General features: G+C 35.8%; 2 protein-coding genes and 1 long non-coding RNA gene across 6 annotated transcripts; 1 reads left to right on the top strand and 2 right to left on the bottom strand.

The window, feature by feature from the left end:
• Positions 1-347: 347 nt before the first annotated feature.
• On the bottom strand, positions 348-5604 carry LOC147503046 (BEACH domain-containing protein C1-like). 4 transcript variants are annotated; one of them, XM_086603937.1, is made up of 5 exons: positions 5279-5604; positions 5103-5217; positions 3659-3990; positions 3026-3571; positions 348-595 (listed from the first exon to the last, which is right to left on the bottom strand). In XM_086603937.1, exons 3-5 carry the CDS (start codon positions 3915-3917, stop codon positions 576-578), a joined length of 825 nt encoding a protein of 274 aa, XP_086460063.1. In that variant the 5' UTR covers positions 3918-3990; positions 5103-5217; positions 5279-5604; the 3' UTR covers positions 348-575. The 4 variants fall into 4 exon arrangements, with proteins under 4 accessions (XP_086460063.1, XP_086460060.1, XP_086460061.1 ...); XM_086603934.1 differs by having other exon boundaries at positions 3026-3990; positions 5279-5603; XM_086603935.1 differs by lacking the exon at positions 5103-5217 and having other exon boundaries at positions 3026-3990; positions 5279-5603.
• A 2336-nt stretch (positions 5605-7940) lies between these two features.
• LOC147503045 (uncharacterized) lies at positions 7941-19088 on the bottom strand. Its single transcript, XR_015221883.1, has 3 exons — positions 18579-19088; positions 18241-18319; positions 7941-8301 (listed from the first exon to the last, which is right to left on the bottom strand). It is a non-coding gene; the product is annotated as an uncharacterized LOC147503045 (long non-coding RNA).
• Positions 19089-19227: 139 nt separating this feature from the next.
• LOC147503044 (glyoxylase I 4-like) lies at positions 19228-20329 on the top strand. Its single transcript, XM_086607861.1, has 3 exons — positions 19228-19449; positions 19589-19703; positions 19820-20329. The coding sequence occupies exons 1-3, from the start codon at positions 19277-19279 to the stop codon at positions 20108-20110; spliced, it is 579 nt and encodes a 192-aa protein (XP_086463987.1). The 5' UTR covers positions 19228-19276; the 3' UTR covers positions 20111-20329.
• The last annotated feature ends 6559 nt before the right edge of the window (positions 20330-26888 follow it).

Raw genomic sequence — 26888 nt, 5'->3', positions numbered from 1 at the left:
TGACCCAATAGCATCTTCTGCAACTATCAAGAAGCATCTGCACAACATTAGCATCTCGCATGACTGATGATTTCGGTAAATACCATGTCAGCGAGGGAAGATAGGAGCTTCTTCTGTAGTCCATAGTTGCATAAGCTCCACATTTTCAAATCCAGTAGTAAAGTACTAAAAACTGCACTTTGAGTGCATAATTATTCTTCTGAGATTGACAGAGGGAAACAATAGCTGCAACTAGTTCCTCATCTCCAACTCCATTTTGCTTTCCAAGATCTAAAGAAGACAGAGTCTGCAATAAATAATCTAAGATTCTCGACAAAACCTCAGGCCCCTTGTGCAGTAATAACTCTTCATTATTTCCAGGATATTGTATGGCCATGGAAATAATTCTAAATATTGAAGCAGAAAGAGTTGCTGTAGCAGAAGACAATGGAAAAGACCCCTGTAGGGGTTCCAAGCTATCTTCCTGCACATTGCTTACTGCCAGAGGAAGCAACGACATGGATCCACCATAAGCCAAGGCCCACAGAGCTTCAGTTGGGCACATTTGAGTGGCAACGTGAACTTGCCCAAGAACCTCAGCAGGTCTTCTGTGTTCCTAATATAAGAAAAAAGAAAATGAAACCATTTACATTGGAAAATTAATTCTACAAACCATTTACAAAAATAACAAACCATCCCAAAATTCTCTAAGTATTATAATAAGAAAATGTATATATTAAACGACTCAAGAAAAATTAACAAATAAAAAATAATCATAATGACAATAATAGTAAGGGACTGTCTATGAAGTAAACCCATCCATCAGCACTACATGTCATTACAGGCATGAGTAGAAGACAAGTTGCCTCAACTAACAAGCATTAAAAAGAAATAATTAACAATTTATTCCAACAGAAATCTTTTTTTTAATCTGATTAGTATCTATTAATCTGTACCCATTTTCAGTTGGATTCTCGACTTCAATACTCAACACATATTCACAGAACCTTTCTTCCCAACTTCACATAATAATTTGTTTAGTTTCTTCTGTTAATTTCAACCAGTTGTATATCATCATGTGTCCCTCTCTTATAATTCGTTTTTGTTAAGTTCAAAGATACAGTGAGATTCAATTCCAGAATACAGCTTCAGTCCATAAGTTGATTTGCATTAAGAATACTATTCTCAAAGACAATTGTGATAACAAACTATCTGTCGAACAACTGTACTTATGTTAACTTCCTGCAAAACTTAAAATAGCAATAAAAAGACAAACTAATAAAAAGAAATTTCATATTGTGACTTCTAGATCTGATTCTCACAAAGATTTTTTAGTTTTTAAGCACAGATGTATCTTTCCAGTAATAGTTATACTTCTATTTTCTTTTCTTTTTTCTGATTGATCTTTCCAATAATGGTTGCAGACTTGCATTCCATTTATCCAAATAAAGTGAAGTTATATATCAAACAGGCCTGCAGCATGAGCATTGCAAATGGATCCCTTAGTATTGAATAGTAGTACCAAGAGTTCATTAAAAGCAACAGTCCTGCTCCATAAAAAAAACCACGTGGCTAGAAAAAGAAAAAGAAAATAAAATAATATATATAACGGAAGGTTCTAGGGGCATATATCATAAAAACAAGTAAGCAAACTCATAATCGTTAGGGTATTTTCAAGTTTTAGATTAGGATAAGTTTGTGTAGATATGATCTCCTCACTATTTTAAACATTTTCACAAAAAAATCAAAGTATTTGGGAATTTCTGACCTTGCGAAATATAGCATCAATTATCTTGAAAATGTACGGTTCTTGATTTGTTGACTACATTCGATGGCGATAGAAGTTTCCAATTTAAATTAATTTTTGTGACAATGTTTTAAGTGGTTGGAAGGCCTTAACGCTCATGAGTTTGTTTACGTGTTTTTATAATATATATCCACAGAACTCTCCCCATATATATATATATATATATATATATACATCCAATAATAATCCATAACTAAATTTAACTGTAAGAAGTCATAAAAATGATTCTGGAGGACCACAGTAACAAGTGTATACTACGTCATTCAGGTTCCTGTTAATAGAAACAGCTGGATCTATCCACAACTGGTAATTGATGATTGTTAGTGTACGTTATAAGCTTCCCACTATATAACAAGTGAATTATCAAATTGTGTTTTCAACTAGTCTTTTCAGAACTAATTTGCACTCTTCCATGATTCAACTCAGCTACTTAGCCAAAATGTATATCTAGGATGTAATATAATATGCTTCTAAACAATTATCCATCAACCAAATACACAATGAAAATACTTTGTATAAAAAGATGAGACTTTCAAATCCAACTTAAAAGGACATTCCAACAACTTCCAGAAAAAAAATATAACATTCCAGCTTCCAACAACATTCCAATAACTACAGACCAATGCTTAGCAGATAAGACGTGGAAAACAACAAAAAGAATTTCAAGCATTTAAACGGGGAGCTTTAGACAGGCAATTCCAAGATTGGTTTGAGAATGGAATGCCCTAATATTCAAAATTTGATGTACTGCATTTTGGGGGTCTTGGGTTTCTGTTCCTTGATATCTTCCTAAAAGTAGAATGAATTGGAGTCTGAATGCTCTCCTATTCGGGTGATGTAAATTAAGTTCACATCAAAAAAATTACATGTTTCCAATCAAAATTAGAGGAAAAAAAAATAAATTAATAAAAATAATAGATTAGATATGCCATGCAAAAACCTCAATGAAATTCGAAACTCTCCACTTCCTCTCTTTGGTGTCACATATGTTGCTTCTCTACTTATAGAATTGAATAGAAAATATTTAAGCGCTTGTGGTATACTGAGAAAAACATAAATTCCACCCTCAGAAAAACGTTCATATCAAGGAATGTTTGCGGTTTATATGAAGGAATGGCATAACAGATGAAGCCGTAAAGGGATCAGAAGGGGATGAAATGCTAACAATTGTCTAAAATTAATTAGATTAATGTGGACAAGTCAAATTAAGAGAAAGAAAGAAGAAATATGTAAGTGAACCTGCAGCACCAGAAGGGGAAGCATCTGGACAGAAATGACCACTAAGCAACTTAGGGTGATAAAGAAGGTGAAAGCTTCCTCCGAGTTCTGTATCCAAAAATGCACTTTCTTCTGCCAAACTCCGTACATGGTCATTGGATGCTAGCCATGGCAAGCCAGCTCCATTACCAAAAGAAGGAAGTACATCTCCTCCTCTAGAAGCCAGACGAGCCATCCTTTCAGGGCCAATTATCTCCTTGAAAATATAAATAGGCCCCATCTCAGCAAATAGTGGGCATTGACGCTGACGTCGCTGCAAACCAGCCATTGTTGGAGGAGGATTTGTCCCAAAGCAACAAAATGCTAGAGGCTTGGATATCCGTGGGAAATCAAATGGACGACTTTCATACAAAGAACCATCAATATACAATCTCAGCTCACTTTCTGCTTTCCCTAGCAAACTCTGCTTGCAAGTGTGTTCAAGTCCAATAAAATAACAGTGCTGTGGCTTGAATGCATGAGTGAAATGCAAGGAAGCCTTCTTTCCCTTGCCACTACCACATTCAACTACCAAAAACTGAGCATGAAAATAAGCCTCTATCCCTTGATTATCAGCAGATAGAAAACTGAACAGCCGAGGCATGTGAGTTGTACCTTCACCAGCAAGCGCACTTGCAGCAGCAGCAGCCGACATGGCCGAGGATTTTCCAGACGTGGCTGCAGTAGCTGCTGCGATTTCTACATCAGCTGTGGCTGTATTTAGAGTATCAGCAAATGATTCTATGTAAATCCATGTTGCAAATGCATAGCCATTAGTGAATGGCCAGCGACTCTCACCAGGACCTAGTAAGCCAGAGCTTTCACCATCAAACTCAAGCGTGCTTGCTGGACCTCTGCTTTCCTTTCCACCCATGGCTTTCTCCAAAGAAAGCAATACACGGTTAGCTCAGACTGTCGTCATTGTTCTCGTAATAACCTGAAGCCACCTAGAGGGAAAAAAATCACAATGAATTACAAGCCATCTTAGACAGGACTCTTGTCATGCCCCAAATTTTGGCATGCCTGAATACCAAAGACACGTGGCATCTACAGTCATTACGAAACTCTGAACGTGATACGGGCCAACCAAGCAAAACCCAAACTATACAAAGACAGCAAAATCCTACAAAAATTTCGACAAAATCTCCTTTGTATTTTCGACATTTCATAAATTTAAATGTTGTCATAACCTGGAAATCATAACAATATATATCTCATTGCTCAACCTAGCTACTTAACCATCTCAACGAATGCCAAAACAGTTAAGTAACTCTTACGCCTCAAGACAATTTAGTGCCTTCCCTCGGAAGGCATTAGTTTCTCTAGCGCGTCTAAAATCTACTAAAAACATTATATAACTTACATCAGGACAGTTAGTTCCTCTATATAGTGTGAGGCGTCCTTTTTTTTTCAAAATTAATCAACAAATAAAATAGATTTACTTTGTTCAAAAATCTTTATATGGTAATCCACCCCTACAAGATTTACCTTGTTCAAGAATTTGTTTCCACAACCTATGGCTTCCAGCTCTCTGAAAAAACCCATCTCCATCACTATGATGAAAGCATGCATAAACATATTTTATTCCTGAACATCTGCATATATCATCTATAATTCTATATAAATGATAGCCTATACATCATGGACTCATGGTGCATGTTCTAAACAAAATATCAATCGTGCCATTACTTTATATAGCTAGAGAGCGCAAAATATCCATTCAACAAGAAATGATGCTGCATTTCAATTCTCATTGCTATGAGAGTAAGACTTGAACTTTGAAACTTAAAACCACTGCTAACGCCCTCGTATGGCCATATCAATTACCACTCCAACTATGTATAAACTAAGTATCAGATTGACATTCTTGAGACCACAAAATTACCTCCAAACATTAGTAAAGTATGTCTTAGATGCCTGATATTAAAATTTTCATATCACCTTTTTTCTAGGAACAACTTCTATAAACAGATCGTAATACATAGACACGGAAGTAATCATTCTTAAAAAATAAGATAAATATCATTAGTCAAGGTAGAAAGTTGAAACAAAGTCCTACTTCAAGTGCATCTAATTCAACAGCTCTTTGTGCTGCTTCAGCTTGTTGTCTGTCAGACCGAGCACAAGCATCGAGCTCTCATTCTAAACTCTCCACCCACCCTTTGTTCAAGTACCTACAATGTTTCTATTAATTAATAAAATCAACTAATTACACAAAAATTAATCAATTAATACCTTGATAGTTCGAGCTTGTTGAGAGTTGAATGATGCTTTAGAAGAAGTCTTGTCGTCAACGAACACAACATTTTTCATGAGTACCCTTTGTACTCGTGTGTCAAGATTAGATCCCATTTCAGTTAAATTCACTATTGCCATTCAAGGAGTTGAGGTGAAGAGAGAGAGAGAGTACCCCATGCCCTGAAACATAATCACCCGGTCTCTAAATTTTGAGTGGGAAACTGGAATTTGGGCGGCATTCTTAAATTTTTCACTGAGATACCAGCGGTAAAAAATTAGTTGGCAACAATCACCTTGGAAACTAGGGGGTGTCACAAAACCATTTACACGGACCGAACCGAACCGCATGAGTTGGGTCGGTTCGGTCAATAGTTTTTAGAATTATAAATCGAAAATAACCGAACTGAACCATATTACTACCAAAATTACTAAAAGTTTATATATATATATATATATATATATATATATATATATATACACGCACTTACAAGCTATTTGATTATTCTTCCATAATATTGATTTGGTTACGGTTAAAGACAGTTAACCAATAAATTATTAGTTTGGGTCAATTTTTGGTTTTGTAAAATATATTGGTTTAGTTGCAGATCGGTTAACGATAAGGTGCTGGTTTGGTTGTGGGTCAGTTAACCATTAGCCATAAGGTGTATCTTGTAATACCTAAACCGATTAGGGCGGTTCAGATAACGGTTTCAACCCAAAACCGAACCGACCCATGCCACACCACTCTTGGAAACAATATATGAGGCGGTAGGGTTGGTCATCGAGTTGAGTTGTTCATGAGTAACTCGAGCTTGCCTTGTCGAAGGCTCGACTCAAACTCGCTCATTCAATAATATGAGTCGAGTTTGAGCACAATTTTAAACTCGATTGAGACGCTCGCGAGGTAGTTGTAGTTCGCACTTTACATAGTTATTATGTTAACACTTATTTGGGATAGTTATTTATGTTAGTATGTTGGATTATAATTACTCAACACATATTGATTGTATTTATAATGTGCATACCTTGAAATAGTTGTTTGATAATTGTTATTATAGTAGCAGTGAATTGTAGTTGTATTTTAGTATTTTATTTAGATGAGTTTAACAAGTTATTATTTTGGTCTTGAAGTAAAATTTAGAGTCTATTTGTACTCAATTATCTCTAGTTTGTGGTTGAAGTCGAGCCTATACATAATACAAGTCAAATCAAACTCTAGAGCCTATGATCGAATTCAAATTCGTAGTCTAGAAGAATAGGAATCTAGACTCATTTAGCTACTCAAATACTCGATGAGTCGAGTTTGAGCGCGAAATAAAGCTCGAACAAAATTTGAGCTTGACTTGAGAGATACATGAGCCAAGCTTGAGCACCCTAGTACTCAACACGAGTAGCTTGATGACCAACCCTATATGATGGGCACAACACTCAACACTCCTACTAGATCGAATAAAGGCTATTATTCCTACACACTCACACTTTGTTCGAAGTCTCGAGTTTTATGTAAAAATTATGGTTTGGCAAAAGATAGGTTCAAGATTGTCAAATGGTTTGCTAAGTTGAGAGACTTGATGGGCATATTACAATCGATGTGGATCTCAACATTTTTGCCAACTTGGTCTATATGAAAATGATATTACGTGGCTTTTAGATGATTAAACATGACAAAAACATTAGGTTTGCATTGAAATACATGACGCTATCTCAAAGTGTAATAAGTATAACCTCACATTGACTTTTGCGTGAAAACTTTCTTTTATTTGAATTTTGATTCCCTGGTTATAAAGTATGTAAACCGTGGGGGTTAGCTAAGCAATATTTATCTGGAGATGGCCACAATCGTTAATTAAGTCAAATGCAATAAACCACATTACATACACCGAACTGGTGTTGCTATCTTCACCATTACCATATTGAGATTATTAATCTATTTTCTAACTATATAAGCATTAACAAAACATCAATTGCATAAACAACCCATCAATTTTATTCTCCCTCTATATACACATGCATAACAACACACAGACAATCCATTATTCTATTTCCTCATATCATATGACAATTTCCAATGTGCTTAAATTTGATCAAATTGTATTGCTAATATGATTCAATTGATAGGTTAAGATACGGGCAATAATAAAATCAATAAATGTATAAATCCTAATATAATCATATATTTGAACGAAAAACCACTAGTTGTAATCATAAACCTATATATTCCACATAACCACATAATAATAATTATTAGGCTAAAGAGATTCTCAACCCCCCTTGGTTGGGGATGATTATGAATATTGAAGTTGCATGCAATGAGAAGCCAAGATCCGCCTTCATGAGCCTCCAAACTTTTATTGCTTAAGGGATTAGTAGGTGAATCTTTCTAACACCTTATATAAGAACACATGATAATGCCAATTCATTGATGACTCAGCCTATTCCCTCGTTAACTCAGTTTCAGATTTTTACAAAAAGAGGATAATCATTGGAAAGTAGAGAGTTCGTTGAATGAGATAAACTCTAAATGAAAAGTATCTCGAAACAAATCATATTAAACGAATACTACATCTCAAAACAAATCATTCATTTCAAAATTTCGATATAACCTCCTTTGTACTTTTAGTGTTTTCAAGAACGAGAAACCTGTAATAATGCACGTTCATCCAAATCCAACCATTTTCCAATCAATCCAACAAAGAAACCATAATAGTTTACAAATAAGATAACAATGTTCACCAAGAAGACGTTATTACATATAGAAACTACATGAAAGGTTATACATAAATTACAATATGTTCCAATCTTAATATACACGATGCGAAGAACATAGTATATGTCGAATCACATACCAAAATCTATTTGTAAAACACGATCCAAATAGATACATTTTATTTCTTCTCCATTTAAATTATATACAAACGCATTCCCCGCGCCTTTAACTAATTAACATTAACATGTGAGGTAAAAGTTATGTATTAAACGGCTTCAGCGTTTTCTGTATCATCTCACTAAAGGTAGTACTCCTGAAATTCACAATTTAATAAAGAGAGATTAGTATGTTAAAGATGTAGAAAAGGTCCATGCTCCAGAAAATCCAAGTCATTAAAAGAATTTTGAAGACATTTATACTAATATTACACGAATATATGCAAATGCTAATTTAAATGTAAAAGTGTTGTGTAGCAAATATATGGAAGCACATTCTTAAAACTAACACTAATAAAATTCAAGTTCATGCAAACACTATAAGAGAAATAAAATATCAAACTAGTTATTTCACTAGCAACAAACTAAACCATACCAAGTACTAACATGTAATTTTGATCTCAGCAGGCAGTGTAATCTTGCCGCGGCTTAAACAGTGAAACTCCACAAATGGTCGGGGATGGTAACAAAGAAAAACTTAAGAACTAAAATTCAAAACCCCCGGCCAACGCATATTTTAGGTTGTACAAGTATATAAGATGTGTCGTTGCTTTAATGCTCAACATTGTCCATGTTTATACAAATTGTCCAACCCCCCCCCCCCCTGGGCGGGTATCCTGCACCTCGCGTTCATGATATCTACATGACATCTACATTCAACTGTGCCCCGGAGACACGGTCGAAGCACGCCCGCCCAGTGTGCTTCTTTCACGACATGCTCTTATCCCGGGTGTCTTCCTGTGGTATTCTAGCGTTAGAAGAAGTCGTGTCTGTCCCGGACATCTGCAACGTCCTCCCACGCCTTTTTTTTTAGAAAAATATGTGACAAATTGAAGGAAAAGACTAACCCCATTCGGTTACTTTCGCGGTCGCCCTCACTAAACCGACTTGGATCTGAACTACGATTCAGATCAACTCTTACCGATATCGGATTTCCTTTTCGGTCCATATGCACTTAGACTTTACTTTGTCTTTCCCCCCTTTTTTTTCCCGGTCCAATATTTTTTCTCGAAGGTCTTCGTTTCCGTGTAGAAGCAAACTCTCCAAATTTATGACCAACCTTTCCTTCACTTACAACAAACATCAGTTTTTCCGCATTCAGTTCTAGCCAGTTCTCCACCTTATGATCGACCAACTACCCAAAAAGTTCTACCTGCATGTGTTAAGAATATAGCAAGCATTCGTTCTGAGCTAGGATCAAACTCTTCTTTTGAGTATGATTGGTGAACCGTATCCTTTCTTTCTTCTCTTATGATATAATGATTGGCATAAAGTCAAATCCAACATAAAGATCTTATTCTCGAGCCGGAAGCGCAGGTAAGGGATACTGATTAGCCCCGCCCTACCTATCACACTCACATGCTGCAAAAGCTTCAAAATCAGCAAGCCTTTCTTGGTGGATTCTACTTAAAGTAAAGGCTCGGCTAGGTTGTTAGGGAGCAGCAGACAACAGATAACCATATATAGGAAGATAGGTTGTAAGATGCACTTCTTGACTTATAGCCTCTTGACTGCCCTATTTATTACAAGGAATACAGGAAGGCATCACTCTTATAGCTGTAAGAGGTGTGAGTTACGAGAGTAAGGAACAGAGTGAGACTTCTTGCTCTTCGCTTTCTACCTCAGCTAGTAAGAAACAGTTCTACTTTTAGAAGCCATTCTTAATGATGCTCGGGCTCCCCTCATACGATGAGAGAGGGGGATCCCAGCACTCCTGGAACAGATTATATAAGATATGAAAAAGAAAGAAGAGACAAACTCCTAATTCTCTTGCTTTAGCACGAAAGAAAGGTCAGATCATTGCCCACTCTTTATCCTCATTGGACACAAGGACATTGATAAGCTAAACCAATTAGGCAGTAGATTCTTTCTATCCTACATGCGCCTAGCTGCCTGTCTTGAGATAGCTCAATCTTATTTCTTCTGTCCTTAGCTTCTCTAACCTTTATGAACTCTAGGAAGCCATTAAAATAAAGCACTTGGAAGCCAGAGAGAACTCCGGGGGAGAGAAGCGGTGAGTCCTTACTCAACTACCAGTAAGTTAAGGAAGCGATAGCTAGCTCGACCGGCAGGGAGAGGAAGAGATGGCTACAGCCTAAAAGCAGGAGATTTTCTCTATCCTACATGCCCTTAGCCACCTGTCTTTAGCATCCGGGCGATCTAATTGGTTCTTATTTATCCTATCTTGAAATAAACATACAAGAGTGATATCCAACTACAAAGAACAACAGCAACAAAGAAGAGGAGCTACAATCCTATCTATTCTTATCTGTTTTAATCCGAAAAACAGCAAACTAACAGCGGAAAGCAGATAACCATTTGTCGGGGTGAAATAGCATATAGAATCAGTCAAAGTAAGCATCTCTATGTGAACACCTCAGTTTTGGAGCTGCAAAATTCTATCTTATCTTAATGCAACAGTTTCGAATAAGTGCTTCATCAAATTTGAAAAAAGGAAATATCTTTGGGTAACCCGTCATTGTTGGTGTGGAAGGCCGTAACTTAAGCATTCAGCTCCATCGCATAGCTTTAGCTCGTTGATTCGATTGTCATTATGTAATTACAAGCTGTTGATTTAAGTCCTCGTCAAGCAGTCTCGCCTCCTCGAAGAGGCGGGGGACTTTATCTATGCACTATGCTTCAAATATTCATTCAAGACTTTGATCCCCTATCGATCTATACGAGGATGTGTTTTTGATACTGGTCCGATATACCTTATGTTTTCTTTTGGTTAGCATTTCCCTTTCAATTGAGGTTATCCCCTTTTTCATCCTCCCCACCTTTCGGTTGCTTAAGGCATAATAAAAGATTCACCAATCACACTTCTAGAAAAAGTCACTGGTCGCTTCTTGTATAGCTTGGAGAATAGGAATCACGATCGTTTGAGTAGAAGCTTCGGCTTTTTATTATATGAATATAAGTAATATAAGTATTTTTTTACTCCCCTGAAAGCCGCTATTGCCAGTTGTTCTGATTGGTAAAGGACAGCACCTGTTGTAGCGTGCGAGTTGTTTCATATCGTATTTCACGTTAGTCCTAGGGTGTGCTTCAGCCTCAATCGATTGAGGAAGAAACTACTGAGATGACTTCTCACCCGAATAACCACCACCTTTTGCTTCATCGAAATCAGAATCATATTAGAAGAACAGCTTAATCGACAGGTTATGAATTTACCCCAGCTACGACAAGCACCTATGTATACGGGCTAATCTGGAACAGTACCTTAAGCTAAAGAACAGTACGGCTGGCTAAAAATCTGCTGGAAAAGCACCACCTACGGAGCAAGAACTTGAGAACTATGCTAGCTACAAGCACACAATCAGTACGAGCTACAGAACCAAAAGCTGGAGCAGTAGCTACAATGACAAGAGCTGGAAGAAAGACGATCAAACCAAACCCACCCCTGGACAAGCAAGTAATTTGTAACAGACCATCCCTGCAGCAGTGGTGCGTCCCTCCTTTCATTAATGACTCGGTCATGGTGAATGTATGGATGTGGTGTTGGTTGTATAAAGAGCTAGTTCTCCGTGCTACAATGACTCACTTTGTTAGCCCCCAACTGCGCGCCTCATAGTTAGCTGTTTTCTCCGTATCCTATATCAAGGAATAAGAAATTGTCTTAGTTACTGCCATTCCAATTCCTGGAAGGAGAAAGAAATTCTTTTAGTCCCCAAACCCCGGGGCCGGGCCACGAGGGACGAAGCTGGAAGGGAGCAAAGGAATACAAATCGCCTTGTTTTCGGTCTCAAAATACTATGATCAGCAGCCGCTACTATCCCTGCTATGGCGGAAAATGACATCTATCCAGGCGGGCAAGGACATCCAACACTAGCTAAAATGGCCAAGCAGTTCGAAACCTTATTCTCTGACCCCAAGGGGCTTATGGCACAAATGTATTATTTGCATCTCCCGTTCGATCAACTAATGCCTCAACTGCTGTAGCTTCTATTCGTTCATCGACTGCTGGATCCCCCCCACCTTTATATTCTATTTCAGTCTCGAAATAAAGAAAAAAGAATCTAATGTGAGTCAATATCACAATATTTTATTTCAAAGGATGTCCGAATATTATCAAATTTTACAAAAAAGCTGGGAATCTAACCATCCTTGCCTTCTCTTTCCTAGGAGCTGCGGCATTCGGCTTTGGCTTCTCCCCCGTAGTCAGACCTCTTTTCTCTTTCTCAGTTGTATGCCTTTCCCTGTCTTTGGGCTCTACTCTCTCTGAATGGAGAGAATGAGTTCTACTCTTTCACTGGTTGCTATCTTACTATACTACAGAGTGGTCCTCTCTTTGCTACCCTCTCGTCACTCGCTTCCTTTTGAGAAGACGAAGAGGATGACACTGGGGATCGTTCTTACTTCAAGAAATTCCCATGAGCTGGTAACCCCAAAATCGATGATTCTTGGCCACTGACTTACTGCTTTCATTCAAATGCCACTGATGCGTAAGACATTGAGTTGGACTACTTTCCAACCTTCTAGTAATGCCTCTCTTTTCTTTCCCTGTGGTCACCTTGCCCTTCTACTTACTGGCTTGGCTATTTCGAAAGAAAAGGATTCGCTTTTTTGGGTGATTGAACTAAAAAAGAATTTAACTAAGTGGCACTCCTTCCTTGCTTCTTACCCCGTAGTGGGATATTTTTTTACAATCGATTGTCCCTGGCTTGGCCAGGAACCTAGTCCCTTCTTGTGACAACAGAAGAGAAGGAATTGCCTTTTTCCTCTCTTTTTTGCCTTTTGCCTGGTCAAAGCAAAAAATCCACTACCGACTAAGATTTCCACGAAAAAAGCTGCTAGTCGAAGATCCACTATTTACTTATTTCTAATAGGATAGGACCATCGGAAAGAAAGTAAAATCGAATCCGTGCTTTTTGGTGATTCTTCCCGCGATTCAAATGCTACCCACGTGAATGCTAGTCGAATCCGCCAAACCACATAAGCTAAGCAGCTAGATCGATTCCAAACGTGTGATTAGTAGCTGATTCAGCAAAAAGAAGAACAGTTTCTTCTTCTATGATGACATCTGCAGCAGATTCAATGGCTTCATGCCCAAGGGGAGCTTAACTTTTATGATTTCACTAGCCGTCGAGAAGGGAAAGATGATCTATGCCCAAATCACGCCACGGGGTTGGATGCAAGTGATAGAATGCTGCAAGAATTGTCTCTTTGATGACCCTTAGGCGAGTGAAGTCACCTCCGTGGGATGGGAATAACCCCCCACTTTAGAATGGAATGAAGCAGAAAGCATCCAAAGTATCGATTGACATAGGCGCCCAGACCTTCCTTAAGAAGAAGAGACTGCACATGAAAGACATGAAATGGTGTCAAAATCCCCTGCCCTTGAATCTGCTCTTACTATTCTCGAATAGGCTCTTTCAGGTTCAGGAAGGAAGAATCTGTTGCTCTTAGGCATCCCGTCGAATCAGCTCTGAGGGCGGGGAGGAAGGACCGACGTCGTCGAGAGATGGGATTCATACCTAGCAAGCATCCTGCTTCTTGTGACAGAAGAAATTGGATATATAAGAAAGCGTCTGTTCACGTCAGGGTCCGAAGGAGATGTAGTTGCGACTGGGTTGGTGTTCAGAGTACTCTAGTACAATACGAGATCTAATTTGAATATCGAATGTTTGTTGAACTGAACTCTCTCTCATGCTCTTGAAGTTGCTCTCTTGTTAGTAGGCTCTGCCCCAAGAGTCGTAGACCGGGAACCTGGAGGTGAAGGCAACTGGCAACGGATGGAGCATTCGGAGAGGTTTCAGTTCACATTCATTTGACTGAACTTAGCGAGCTCTTTCTCAGAATCAAGTTGGCAAATACCCGCCCCATTTCTTTTTCTATTTATCGTCTAGATGGGGTAGGTGTGAAGTCTACCTTCGTACAAGATCCAATCTCGATTATCTTTCTGCGGAAGTATCTACTCGTTACGGAATCTTAAGTAGTAGATGTTATGTTAGAACCTGGCGTTCTCGGATCAACTTTCAATAAAAAGGGGCATCTATGTCCATCCTTGACAGACCAACACCTGCCTTTGGGACGTACTAGAGTCATGCCTTTCCAATCTTCTATCGCCGGAAGTCAGCCCCCACTTCACCATGAATAGTTTCAAATCTCCCATCATATCAAATTCTCAACCAACACAAATAACACAACCAACGACATCATAACAGGTTTAATCTCAAGATACCTATAAGGGCATACTTTAATTGGTTCAGATTTGTAAATAAGGCTTAATATCAGATTTTGGAAAACTTTCTAGAATAGGACAGGCTGTCTTCTTTCCCCAACAAAAACTTGCACGCCTAACTTTTCAACAAAGAAGGTGAACTAAAACCATTTAAGGAAAAGACAGTATTTTATCGTTGAGCCGAGATCCATTTAAGGCATAAAACAAATGACACTATAACGAGCAAATGCTATAGCTAACAAAAAAGAGTAAACACACTTTCTACTGCCCAATACTAGCATGATTGCCAACTGCCACAATCTTTCATCCCCTCAAGTTTAGCATCCTGAACACTTAACTTGAATCCAAATACAATCTATCAAGACTTCTTTCTCAACCCAACTACAATCCATCAAGACTAAACAAACAAACATGGTAGGGAAATGTAAACAATCAAACACCAAACAAGATTATGTAAATAAAATCCTAAAGAGAACTTCAATCCTTAAATGCATTCGAAAATAAGTTGGAAGCAATCATAATGTTCCCCAAGTAACTGGTCAACTGGTACAGGTTCAATTATCTCATTACTAATACTAACATTAAAATTGACAACCAAAGAGCAATAGAAATAATTAACAACACAAGCATAAAATTCCGAAAGCAAATACCTTAATACTAATCACAACTCCTTTTCGGCTAAACTTCACTCCTCGATCTTGATTAAATTCCTAAAGAATATCGTTGTATTCTTTAACCCACAACCAAAATTTATGATTATAAAGTATTTTAGATTTTACTTCACCCGATTCAATGACGCAAGTTTGTCAAATAAAAGGAAGACTATTATATTGATGGCAAAATATCCAAGCTTACGATATTCGTTAGGTACGGAAAGGACTTGATTTGGTCACTATCAGTTTTGTTGCCAAAATCATAGAGGAGACCGTGGAAGGTGGTGGTAGTAGTTGTGAAAGGAGAAGATAATCGGGTGGTGGCGGCATAGATATGGCCGGGTTTGTGAGGATTGTCGCAAGAATGGGTTGATGGCAAACTGCAACGCTTTCTTCTCCTTTAGTGCCATCTAGTTGCTGTGTACCACTGGCATCACAAAAAATACCATGAGACTAATGTAAGAGTGATTCTGAAGGGCCAATCAACCATGTGAAAGGTTGACGAAGGAAATAGTCAACAATCCATTCTTTAGAGCATTCCCAATACAAGTCACTATGGGGGGAAATTGAGAGTTTTCACCTTTGAATACCAAAAAACCCTTGCCCAATGCAAGGGTGACAAAGTCGGTGACTTGTAACTAAGTCACAACGAGGGTAACACTTGCTACCGAGATTTTCACTGAGTTGAGAGCTTCGGACGGAATGTTTTATTCCGTCTGGTGTGTTTTTTTTGTAAAAATTTCGGTTTTTTTTTTCTCAGATGGAACCCGTGTGTTTTTTCGACTTTTTTTTTGTTTTTGTTTAACTTCGGACAGGATGCTTCATTCCGTATGGCGCGTTTTTTTTATTTTTACATTCAGACGGAATCAAACATTCCATCCAAGGTTTAAAGTCACCTCTGCATTAGGCAACCTTTTCTTGTTTTTCACCACAAAGGTAACAAAGAGGGGAAATAGTCCTACATGGAGGTGAAAAAAAGTTGCTTGCATTAGGAATGCTCTTAATGGTTTATAATAATATTCATGTCAAAATGAACTGATTTTGTGTACGTTAAATTCCCAAATGCCATAAGAGAAAGTGCCTATAAGAGTTGATGCCAACTAATAATAGGTGGTGTCCTCACATAGCTTTCTTATATACTTGTACTGGTTAGTTTCTCTGGGACAATGAAAAATTCAAATATTCTGAAGAACCAAGTTAAAACTTTAATGTGCTAGTAGGTGTTTAGGAGTAAATTGTTCAAAGCTTAGGAGCCAACTTTCACTTCATTGATGTAGGCACTCAATCAAAAAACATATTCTCTATTGTGCAATCTTTTCAACATTCACTATAGTTCTGATGGTTTGAGTTTGTAAAGTTACTACATGAAGGGATGTGCTGCAATCTCTCATTCAACAACACCCATCAGCGGGGACACCATGCCTCCTACTAATAATTTGAACGAACTAAGGTCAATTATTGGTGGCAAGGCAGAGCTGTTGCACAGGGGAAAATTAGTTATACTAATTTGTAAAGAGGAACTTAAGACAAACCACACTATTATATATGGGCAAAAAAAATATTGTCAGACTTAAGAACACATTATTCTTCAACTAAAGTTTCAATAAGGTGTGCATATCACTTCGAAGAATTCATAAGGACCGCTCCAGTGGAAGACAACTTTGTATTCGAATACCAAGAATTAAATTGTAATGATAGGCAAAGATCTTTATTTTCAGTAAGGTGGTCTCTATGCAACTCTATAGACAGTTACTTCTTAAAGTTCATCAGAATGAATTACCTGATGTTTGGAATAGGCAAAAAAATGTGATTTTCAGTGAGTTTCTCAGAGACTGACATAATTCTACCATTGTTATGCTATTCAAAGAGTGATCGATTCTTCTTCTTCTTGTTTTACAATATTGTGGAGTTGGAGTAGTTTCTTTGATTCGTTCGGGGTTCAGTTTTTAGAGGAGGTGGAAACCCATTTTTCGTTTACATTGTCGACAAAATTATGATGTTATCTTTTTAAAATCTTTTTTCTTCGGTTCTACCTTCTGTTCTTTTCGGTTTTACCCTCCCATTGTGTGGTTAGAAATCGTCGCGCACAAAACTTTTCGGTACATCTCAAGCACCATAGATATAGCATTATATATGGGCAAAAAAAATATTGTCTGACTTAAGAACACATTATTCTTCAACTAAAGTTTCAATAAGGTGTGCATATCAATGAAGTAGAAAAAAAAACAAAATGATGATTGAGAAATGCTACAAAACATCACTTTGAAGAATTCATAAAGACCGCTCCAGTGTCCTAATTTCTATTACAAGAGAGCAAGTCAACTTGGCAAATTCTTAGTGATATCTTGTCAAGCAAAATAGTCCAATCCAAGTTATTGAATTCCTTCCCTCCACACATTCTCATTGCCTTACCTTTCCTTTGTTTTTGTCTCTCACTCTTCTCTTACTTCTATAATGTTTGCACCAATTAATTCTCCTTCAACACCTTGTCTAATTACTTCACTCAAACATGGTGACCCAGTTAGGGGTTGCATTGACTTCTTCTCGTTTACTCTTTTCTCCTCTCCCCAAACCCTTCTTCTCCCTTTCATCATCATCTTATTCTTCACCAACTTGTTCAAAAATTCACTTCAATCCATCTGTTCAACTTATTAATCACAAACTATCACCTCGCATCGGTTTTCATTATTTCCCCTAAAGCCACCGAAAGCAACAACAAGGCTAGTTTCTTATGTTGTCTAGTATATATAATATATCATCTCGGTAATTCGGTATATTTACTTCGGACCGTGGATATTATTTTCAGGTCAGGTAAAAGAAGATGAGATTTTTGACAGTAACATCATGCCATATTGTACCATTGAGAAACAAAAGAAATCATTGGGGGAGCTTGAGCAAGAGTTTTTTCTAGCACCACAAGTACTCACTCTAATAGTTCTTTTAATTCCTCTTATGATTATTATTGTCTGTACTTGGCTTCGGTTTTCATAGATTCTAGACATAGAAATTTGAAGAACGAGATTCCGACAAACAGAAATACAATCTCATGCTACATTAACATCAATTAAAATCAATACACATGATCTTCTGTTTAAATGTTGTCAAAGAATCATATTTCATAAATATGAATGCATATAATTAAGTACCATTTTTTGCCACTAGCCATTACTAGGCCAATTAGCTGCCTAAGATTCACAAACCTGTCAAATCTTGTTTGCTCCACCCCTGATTCCCTGAATCCTGCTTTCTCCATGACCCAATCACCTCATAGCGTGAGTACTGAAACCCAAAGACACATAACAGAAGGAAAAAAAAAAAGGATTCAACTCTAGTTCTTTTTAGTTTCCATGGTGTAAAGTTCAACTCAAATAATAACAGAACTAACCAAAAAAGTAAAATATATTCTAAGTTACTATTTTCTCATCAAAACAACCAATCAAATAACATAATCAATCAACAACCCAGTAACAGAATGTATGATCAAAGACAAAAACTAGCAAAAACTCCCTAGAAAAAAGAATAATTTGTTCAACAGTACCATTGATGGGTGTGCGAAAACAGAGTCGAAAATCCCAGTTCAGAGTTATTCTTTGAAGAAGAAGAAGAACCACCCTTTGGTCCAAAAACCTCATTAGATATTGAAGAACCAGTTTGAAGGTGAAGAAGAAGAAGAAGCAGCAGTTTGGAGTAGTTTCTTTGATTCGTTCAGGTTCAGTTTTAGAAATGGAAACCATTTTTCGTTTACATGGTCGACAAAATTATGAGGCCATCTTTTAAAATCTTTTTCTTCCGGTTCTACCCTCCTGTTCTTCCGGTTCTACCCTCCCATTGTATGGCTAGAAATCGTGCGCACCAAAACTTTCGGTATATTTCGCGCACCGTAGATTTATAACTGTTTGCATAGCCTCAGCATGCATTTCTTGAGGATAATATCGCCACTGCACCGTTTCAAACTATTGTTATGTTGTGGAACATTTGAAGTGGTATCAAACAAATGAAGCTATGTCCTGCATGGTTCACGAGCTTTAGAACTAGAACTGCTGTTCGTACTAAGCAAGCTGATCCACAACTCTAATTAATAAATATATGTACAGATGAATTTGCTAGGAAGGTTCCTCAATTCCACGTACACCGTGATAACGATCTTGTAGAAAATCTACTCTATATAACTGATGATAAGGGTTGTGCTGTTGTGCATATGCCCTGCATTAACCATTATAAGACGTGGGTTATGAGATGAAGGGAAAAATGGAAATAGAGGAAATTAAGGAGTGTTCCCTACCACTTCTATCTTTGAACCATATTTCTTTGTTATGTAGATCAGTCAACACTTCATCTAGATTTTACGAGGAGGTCTTGGGCTTTGTTCTCATCAAAAGACCTGCATCCTTTAACTTTGATGGAGCATGGTTAGTATCTGTTTGAGCGTATAGATAGCTGTTTATTAAACTAATTTTAACACTATAGTTTTGACAAACACTAGCTAATGTATGTGTTTTAAATTTCATCGGTATCAAATTAAACTAAATTGTTGAGTTAATAACATAGGTTGTTCAATTATGGTGTGGGGATACACTTGCTCCAGAAAAGTCCGGTTCAAGCTAACGACATCCTAAATGAATTAAGGCCGATTAATCCAAAGGATAATCACATATCCTTTCAAGTAAGAAATATTTGTTCAAGTATACATAATCTAGCTTGCTTTCGTTCTCGGATTTAAAATATTCTGTGTTATTCTATATTTTTTTCCCTGTTATTTGACACTCCAATTATGCACAGTGTACCGATATCAGACTAGTCCAGGATAAGCTCGAGGAGATGGGGATTAACTATGCGACGGCAGTAGTGGAAGATGGAGGGATCAGGGTGGATCAAGTGTTTTTCCATGACCCAGATGGATATATGATCGAGATTTGTGATTGCGAGAACATCCCAATGCTTCCCCTCAGTTCTGGTCCAGTCTCGCCCAAGCGCAGTAATTGCAAGAAGGCAGTAGTAGGAGAATGTGCACTGAAGGAGAGTGAGCTGATGAACAGGCTGAGCATGGACATGATTAATATATCATTTTGAGTTGCCAAACTTCTTAGGAAGGAATTAATAACTCTGAGCATGGACATGATTAATATATCATTTTGAGTTGCCAAACTTCTTAGGAAGGAATTAATAACTATGCAAAAAGTTATCTCTGATAATAATGTCTAATTTATGACAAGCTACGTATCAAGTAGAACAAAATTGTTATGCAAGAAGAATATACATGTCGTAGCTAATCTCCTATTTTAATCTTCAGAGAGTAATATGCATTTTAATCCCCGATTGTCTTCATTTTTAAGTGTTTTAAGATTTTGCACACAAGTAGGGATATTATTAATAATAATTAAAGAAGACAGCCTAATCTACTATCTATATACTAAAGCAGAGACCTTTAAAGAAAGATTTTCTCTCTCCTATGTGGCACTCTAATATGAGAGTTAGTTTTTTTCTATCTTATGTGGCACTTTACTATGAAAAATAATATTTTCTAATAGTCTCCCACGTATATGGAACCTCTTTCGAGAGTTTGAGTGTATTTCTAATTCTTATATTTTGAGAGTTTGAATGTATTTCTAATTCTTATATATTTGATCAAATAAAAAAAAATTACTAAAAAAATAAGTGATTTGTAGAAATACAAATCAAACACTTTTAGTGTTCCAATTCTTATATATTTGATCAAATAAAAAAAAATGCTAAAAAATAGGTGATTTGTAAAAACTAATTTATATTTGATCAAATAAAAAAAAATTGCTAAAAAATAGGTGATTTGTATAAAACTAATTCCTTATTACAAATCATACAATTTTAGTATCTATGATCAAACACCGACTTATTTCGAATATATCCTTAACATGGCTTCAAAATATAATTAAAAAACAATTATACAAAATATATAATAAAAAAAAAAAAAAAAATAAAACAAAACAATAATGACAAATATTTTAAAATATATATAATATTGAAATGAAACTAACGAAAAAACAATTAATGGGGAACGGAAAACTGGATGCAAATGCATCGAACTAACCTCAAATAATATTTAACGGAAATCGAAATGGATGCAAATGCAAGCATTAAACTAATCTTAAAAAGTAATTAATAGAAAATCGAATATGGATACAACTGCATTAAACTAATCTCAAAAGAATAATTAATGAAAATCAAAACTTGGATACAAATACATCAAACTAACATCAAAAAATAATTGTCGGAAAATCGTAAACTGGATGCAAATGCATTGAGCTAACCTTCAAAGATTAAATTAACGGGAAATCGAAAAACTGGATGGAACTCAGATTGAACTAACCTCAAAGAAAAATTAATTATAAATTTGGAACATAATGCAAATGCGTGGAACTAATCTTAAAAAATAATTAACGGGAAATCGAAAACCGGATGCAACTGCATTGAATTAATCTCAAAAAATATACTTGATGCAAAACCTTAATAAATAATTAACGGAAAATCAGAAACTGGATGCAAACTCATTGAACTAACCTCAAACAATAATTAATGGGAAATCGGAAACTAGATACAAATACAACTTTATCAAATAATAAACACGAGAAATCGAAAACTTGATGCAAATACATTAAACTAATCTCACGGAATAATTAACGGGAAATCAGAAACTGGATGCAAATGCATTGAACTGACCTCAAAGAACAATTAATAGAAAATTGGGAATTTGATGCAAATGTATTGAACTAACCGAAAAGAATAATTAACGATCAATCGTAAACCGGATGCAACCGCATTGAACCGATCTCAAAAATAAATAATGGGAATTGGAAATTGGATGCAACTGCATTGAACTAACCTCAAAATATAAATAACGAAAAATCAGAAACTAGATGTAAATGCATTAAACTAACCTCAAAACATAGTTGGGTTATATGTTGTGGGAATATCTCGATAAGTATAGTTTTGCATTTAAAATGATGTTTATCTTATCTCTTTCCGTATGATTGGGAACTCTTTGCTATTCAAGTAGCTTCAATATATATGAACTTCGCCTTATTAGGCAATCTCACAAAAATTCAATCAAACTTCTATTATTAAACAAAAAAATGAAGTTGAAGAATTTTATCAAAGACGAGTTATTTTTTTTTAATGGAGAGTGAGGTTTTCACGTTATAAGAAATTTGGTTGAGTGATCAATATAATATTAATATATAATAATTATGCATATTTGCAAATATTTTTTAGAATAATTAATATAACAACACCCGTTCATAGATAATCTTTGAAGATTCCACATAATGAGTCATGCATAATTTAAAGAATAATTAACGAGAAATCGGAAACTAGATAATCTTCGATGATCCCACATAGTAAATTAAGCATAATTTACATTTTTATGTCATGTTTTCAAGGACACTACTGGATGGATCGAAGAGAAGTTGGTATTACACCACATTGGATAATTATAAGGAAATTGGAAACCGGATTCAAATACATAACTGAGCTCAAGGAGTAATTAATGGGAAATCATAAACTTTATGCAAATTGCATTTAACTAATGACAGAGAGTAACTAACGGATGATTAGAAATTGAATGCAAATCCTTGAAAAATATTTATCGAAAAATTGGAAATGATATGCAAATACATCAAACAAACCTCAAATAATAATTAATGGGAAACTGAAACCGAATTTAATGCATTGAACTTAACTCAAAAAATAATTAACATAAAATCAAAAACCGAATGCAACTGCATTGAACTAACCTCATAAAATAATTGGTGAAAAATCAAAAACTAAATGCAAATGCATTGAAATAACCTCAAAGAATAGTTAACGGAAAATAAAAACTGGATATAATTATATCGAACTAATCTCAAAGCATAAATAATCGTAAACTAGATGGATGTATTGAACTAACCTTAAAGAGTTATTAATAGGAAATCGAAACTGGATCCAAATGCAATGAACTAATCTCAAAGACTAATTAATGAAACATTAAAAATGGATGAAACTTTGAACTAACCTAAATGAATAATTAACGGAAAATTATAAATTTGATGTAACCGCATTGAACTAACCTCAAAAAAATAATTAACCGAAATCGAAACTTGATGCAAATGCATTGAACTAACCTCAAAGAACAATTAACATAAAATCTAAAATTATATGCAACTGCATTGAACTAACCTCAAAGAATAATTAACGGAAAACTAAAAACTGAATGCAACTGCATTAAACTAAAATCATAGATTAACTAACGGGAAATCAAAAATTGGATGCAAATGCATTGAAATAACATAAAAAAATGGTTAACTAGAAATCGAAGTCAGATGTAATTGCATCGCACTGACCTCAAGGCATAAATATCCACTTTTTTAGCCTTCTCATATGAGTAATTACAAGTAATTATGAACCCAAAACGAAAGTGAGTTTATAAAAACAGACTCTTACATGTATGCAAACTGTATAGAAATTGTAAACTATCGAACTAACCTAGAAAAACAATTAACGGGAAGTCAGAAACTTGATGCAAATATATTGAACTAACTTCAAAGAGTAATTAACGGGAGATTGGAACCTGGATGCAAATGCAATGAACTAATCTCAAAGACTAATTAACGAAATATCAAAAAATGGATGCAACTGTACGTACTGAATTAACTTTAATGAATAACTAACAGGAAATCATAAAGTGGATGTAATTGCACTGTACTAACCTCAAATAATAATTAACGGAAAATCGAAAACTTGATGCAACTGCATTGTACTAACTTCAAAGAATAATTAATGAGAAATTAGAAACGGGATGCAACATACTATATTAAACTAACCTCAAAGAATAATTAATGGAAAATCATAAGCTTGGTGCAAATGCATTGAACTAATAATCCTAAAACATATTTGTATTTTATGTAGGGGGAATAAATGTCTCGACAAATATAGTTTTGCATTTTAAGTAATGTTTATTATAATTCTTTTTATTGTGATTGGGAATGCCTTGCTATTCAAGTATCTTCAATATTATCTTCGCCGCATTGGGCATTCTCACAAAACTTCAATTATTAAACCTAACAATAAAAAAAAAAAGTCGATTAGTTTTATCAAGATTTGGTGCTTCCTTTTTATAGAGAGTGGTGCAAGAAATTTAAATGAGTAATTAATATAATTTTCATATCTCATAACTATGCATAGTTGCTAATATTTTTTAGAATAATTTAATATAACAACACCCGTTCGTAGAACACGTTCATATGATAAATCTTTTCAAGTGAGAGTAGTGTATTATTTGAGGATATGGAAACAATCAATCTGTTTTAGTGATTTGTACACATTAATAACGTAAAGTTTAACGGTGATGATTTACCGCTAAATCACCATAAATCTAATAAAACTATTATACAAGCTAGATCGAGTTTAAAATAATTTTATTTGAAAATTACAGATTAATATTCTAAACCACAAAGTGAATAGACTATCTCAATTTGATCCCTTAGTTTCCAAGTACTTATGCACCATAATCGCTGTTCATTAACGTATTTCGGTTTATTTTCAATAAAAATATATTCTTATTCAAAAATTTGCCGCTAAATCACTATAAATCTAAGAAAACTATTATACAAACTAGATCGAGTTTAATATAATTCTATTTGAAAATTATGGATTAATATCATAAACCACAAAGTGAATAGGCTATTTCAATTTGATCCCTTAATTTCCAAGTACTTATGCATCATAATCGCTGTTCATTAACGTATTTCGGTTTATTTTTAATAAAAATATATTCTGATTCGAAATTTTGCCGCTAAATCACCATAAATATAATAAAACTATTATACAAGATAGATCGAGTTTAAGATAATTCTATTTGAAAATTACGGATTAATATCCTAAACCACAAAGTGATGAGGCTATCTCAATTTGATCTCTTAATTAGTTTCCAAGTACTTATGCACCATAATCGTTGGTCATTAATGTATTTCGGTTTATTTTCAATAAAAATATATTCTGATTCGAAAATGTGTGTGAGACATTTTGTAAAACATTTTCAGCCCACAAAATATTTAATAGATCCTGGGCGTATGTCCGGGTCCAAAATCTAGTCTAATCTATAATAGGTCCTGTGAGGACATTCTATACTGGTGATGAGTAGGGGTCATCTGCTTGTGCTCCAAATTGTTTCTCCCATAATCATAGTAGCTCTTTTCTTTGCGGCAGCATCCACACCAAAATTGGCCTCTCGCAATGTATGTGAAATGCACTAGTGATTGAGTTTTTGAGCTGCCCTCTTCCATCTTGCTGTTAAGGTCATTCGAATGGAGCCTTTCCTGAAAGAGAAACTTGTCGGGGCATCGAGTCACTTTCCAACCATAGCCCAGTTGTTCTCAACCGCTATTTCTGTTGCTAGAACAATTGTTGTACATTCGGCCACATAGTTTGAGGTGACCCCCATTCCATGTGTAAGACCTATAAAAAAAAACTGAATTGTGAGCTCGAAATATAACACCCGCACCTCCAATCTCAGGATTTCCTAATGCCAAGCCATCAGTGTTAGCTTTGATTGTACCTAGTAGTGGTGGAACCCATGAAACTTCTCTTATTCTACCCGAAGTTCTTGCTCTCCCTCGTATATGTTGAAGAAGCGCAATATAATCAGATCATCCACAATGTTGAACAATGTCCCTGTAGCAATAAGACCAGAAACTTTGACTTCTTTAATTACATATGATTTCAGGTGCATCAAGTTTAGCTTCGTGTCCTCAAACAGGATTTTGTTCCTTGTTTTTCAGATTTGAGTCATTAGATGCATTGCTCCTGCGTTCCAATGCTCATTCCTGATAGGGCTGTGAACTCTGTTGGAGTTATTCCTCACATGAGGAAGAAGGAGAAACATGTACTGTTCGTGTGAATAAGTCAGAGCGCGCATGCGCTCAGATTGTTCGTGACTAAGGCGTGCCCGCATTCTTGTCGTGAAAAAGAAGATAGTTTTTTTTTTCAGCCTCTCACGAAACATGTCTACTGGAATTCTGGATGTTGGAAAAATAAGAGGGCGCACGCACATTCAGATTGGCCTTGCCAAGAGCGTGCCCGCGCTCATGCCTGAACAAACCGAGTTCTGATTTTTCCACAGTAAGCATGAAATTTCGCAGACGCGTTGAAATTTCAGATTACTATAAAAACAAAAATTAGGTTTTGGAAAACGTCTTGAATAGAAACCCAATTTTGAGAGCAATCAAAATTGAGAGAAAACTCTTGCAAAGAAAAAAATTTGTAAGGAGATAAGAGAGATTTAGTAAGGTGGAGAGACTTGAAAGGAGTGATTGTAATCTTCCTTCCCATACTTTTAAAAGGATTAACTCTTGTGGAAGTAGACATCATTGGCCGAACCACAGTACATCTTTGTGTTGTGGTATGTTTTAATTTTTGTATATTTCTATTGCTTGTTTTGTGATAGTTATATCCATAGTTTAGAATTGTAATTGTTGGTTGTAATGAAAGATTATATTTTTTTATTGGAGTAGTAGATTGTCCAAGTACAAACTATCTTAGTAGGGATCGATTGATATCGTTTTCCCCAACAAACTCTTGCTGCTTTCATGACATTTCGAAGGTCCAAATTAAGAAGTGAGACCTTAAAAAATTTTGCAAGCCAAGACCACAGCTCTCTTGCGTTCTAAGATACTAACTAAGATACTAATAAACAACTTGTCAAATCTATATACCTCAGTTTCAATTGCCTACAATCCGACCTTAGATCAAGAATTTTAAGCTGCATTTAGGCATTGAGTATTTTTGATATAGGATTGATAGCTGCATATTTATGCAAACTAGTGCAACTTTAAGTGTG

The sequence above is a fragment of the Coptis chinensis genome, chromosome 4, assembly GCF_015680905.1.
Source record: "Coptis chinensis isolate HL-2020 chromosome 4, ASM1568090v1, whole genome shotgun sequence".
Taxonomy (NCBI): domain Eukaryota; kingdom Viridiplantae; phylum Streptophyta; class Magnoliopsida; order Ranunculales; family Ranunculaceae; genus Coptis; species Coptis chinensis.
Note: the sequence above shows the minus strand (reverse complement) of the source record. Positions and strands in the feature narration are given on the sequence as shown.

Bases quoted from the DNA above. Each gene is read 5' to 3' on its own strand.
- LOC147503044 (XM_086607861.1), top strand. From the start codon at position 19,277: ATGAAGGGAAAAATGGAAATAGAGGAAATTAAGGAGTGTTCCCTACCA. The intron at 19,450-19,588 runs GTTAGTATCTGT...TTAATAACATAG, and splicing joins TTTAACTTTGATGGAGCATG to GTTGTTCAATTATGGTGTGG. The intron at 19,704-19,819 runs GTAAGAAATATT...AATTATGCACAG, and splicing joins ATAATCACATATCCTTTCAA to TGTACCGATATCAGACTAGT.
- LOC147503046 (XM_086603934.1), bottom strand. From the start codon at position 3,917: ATGGGTGGAAAGGAAAGCAGAGGTCCAGCAAGCACGCTTGAGTTTGAT. The intron at 596-3,025 runs GTTCACTTACAT...TTCTTATATTAG, and splicing joins TTCCCCTTCTGGTGCTGCAG to GAACACAGAAGACCTGCTGA.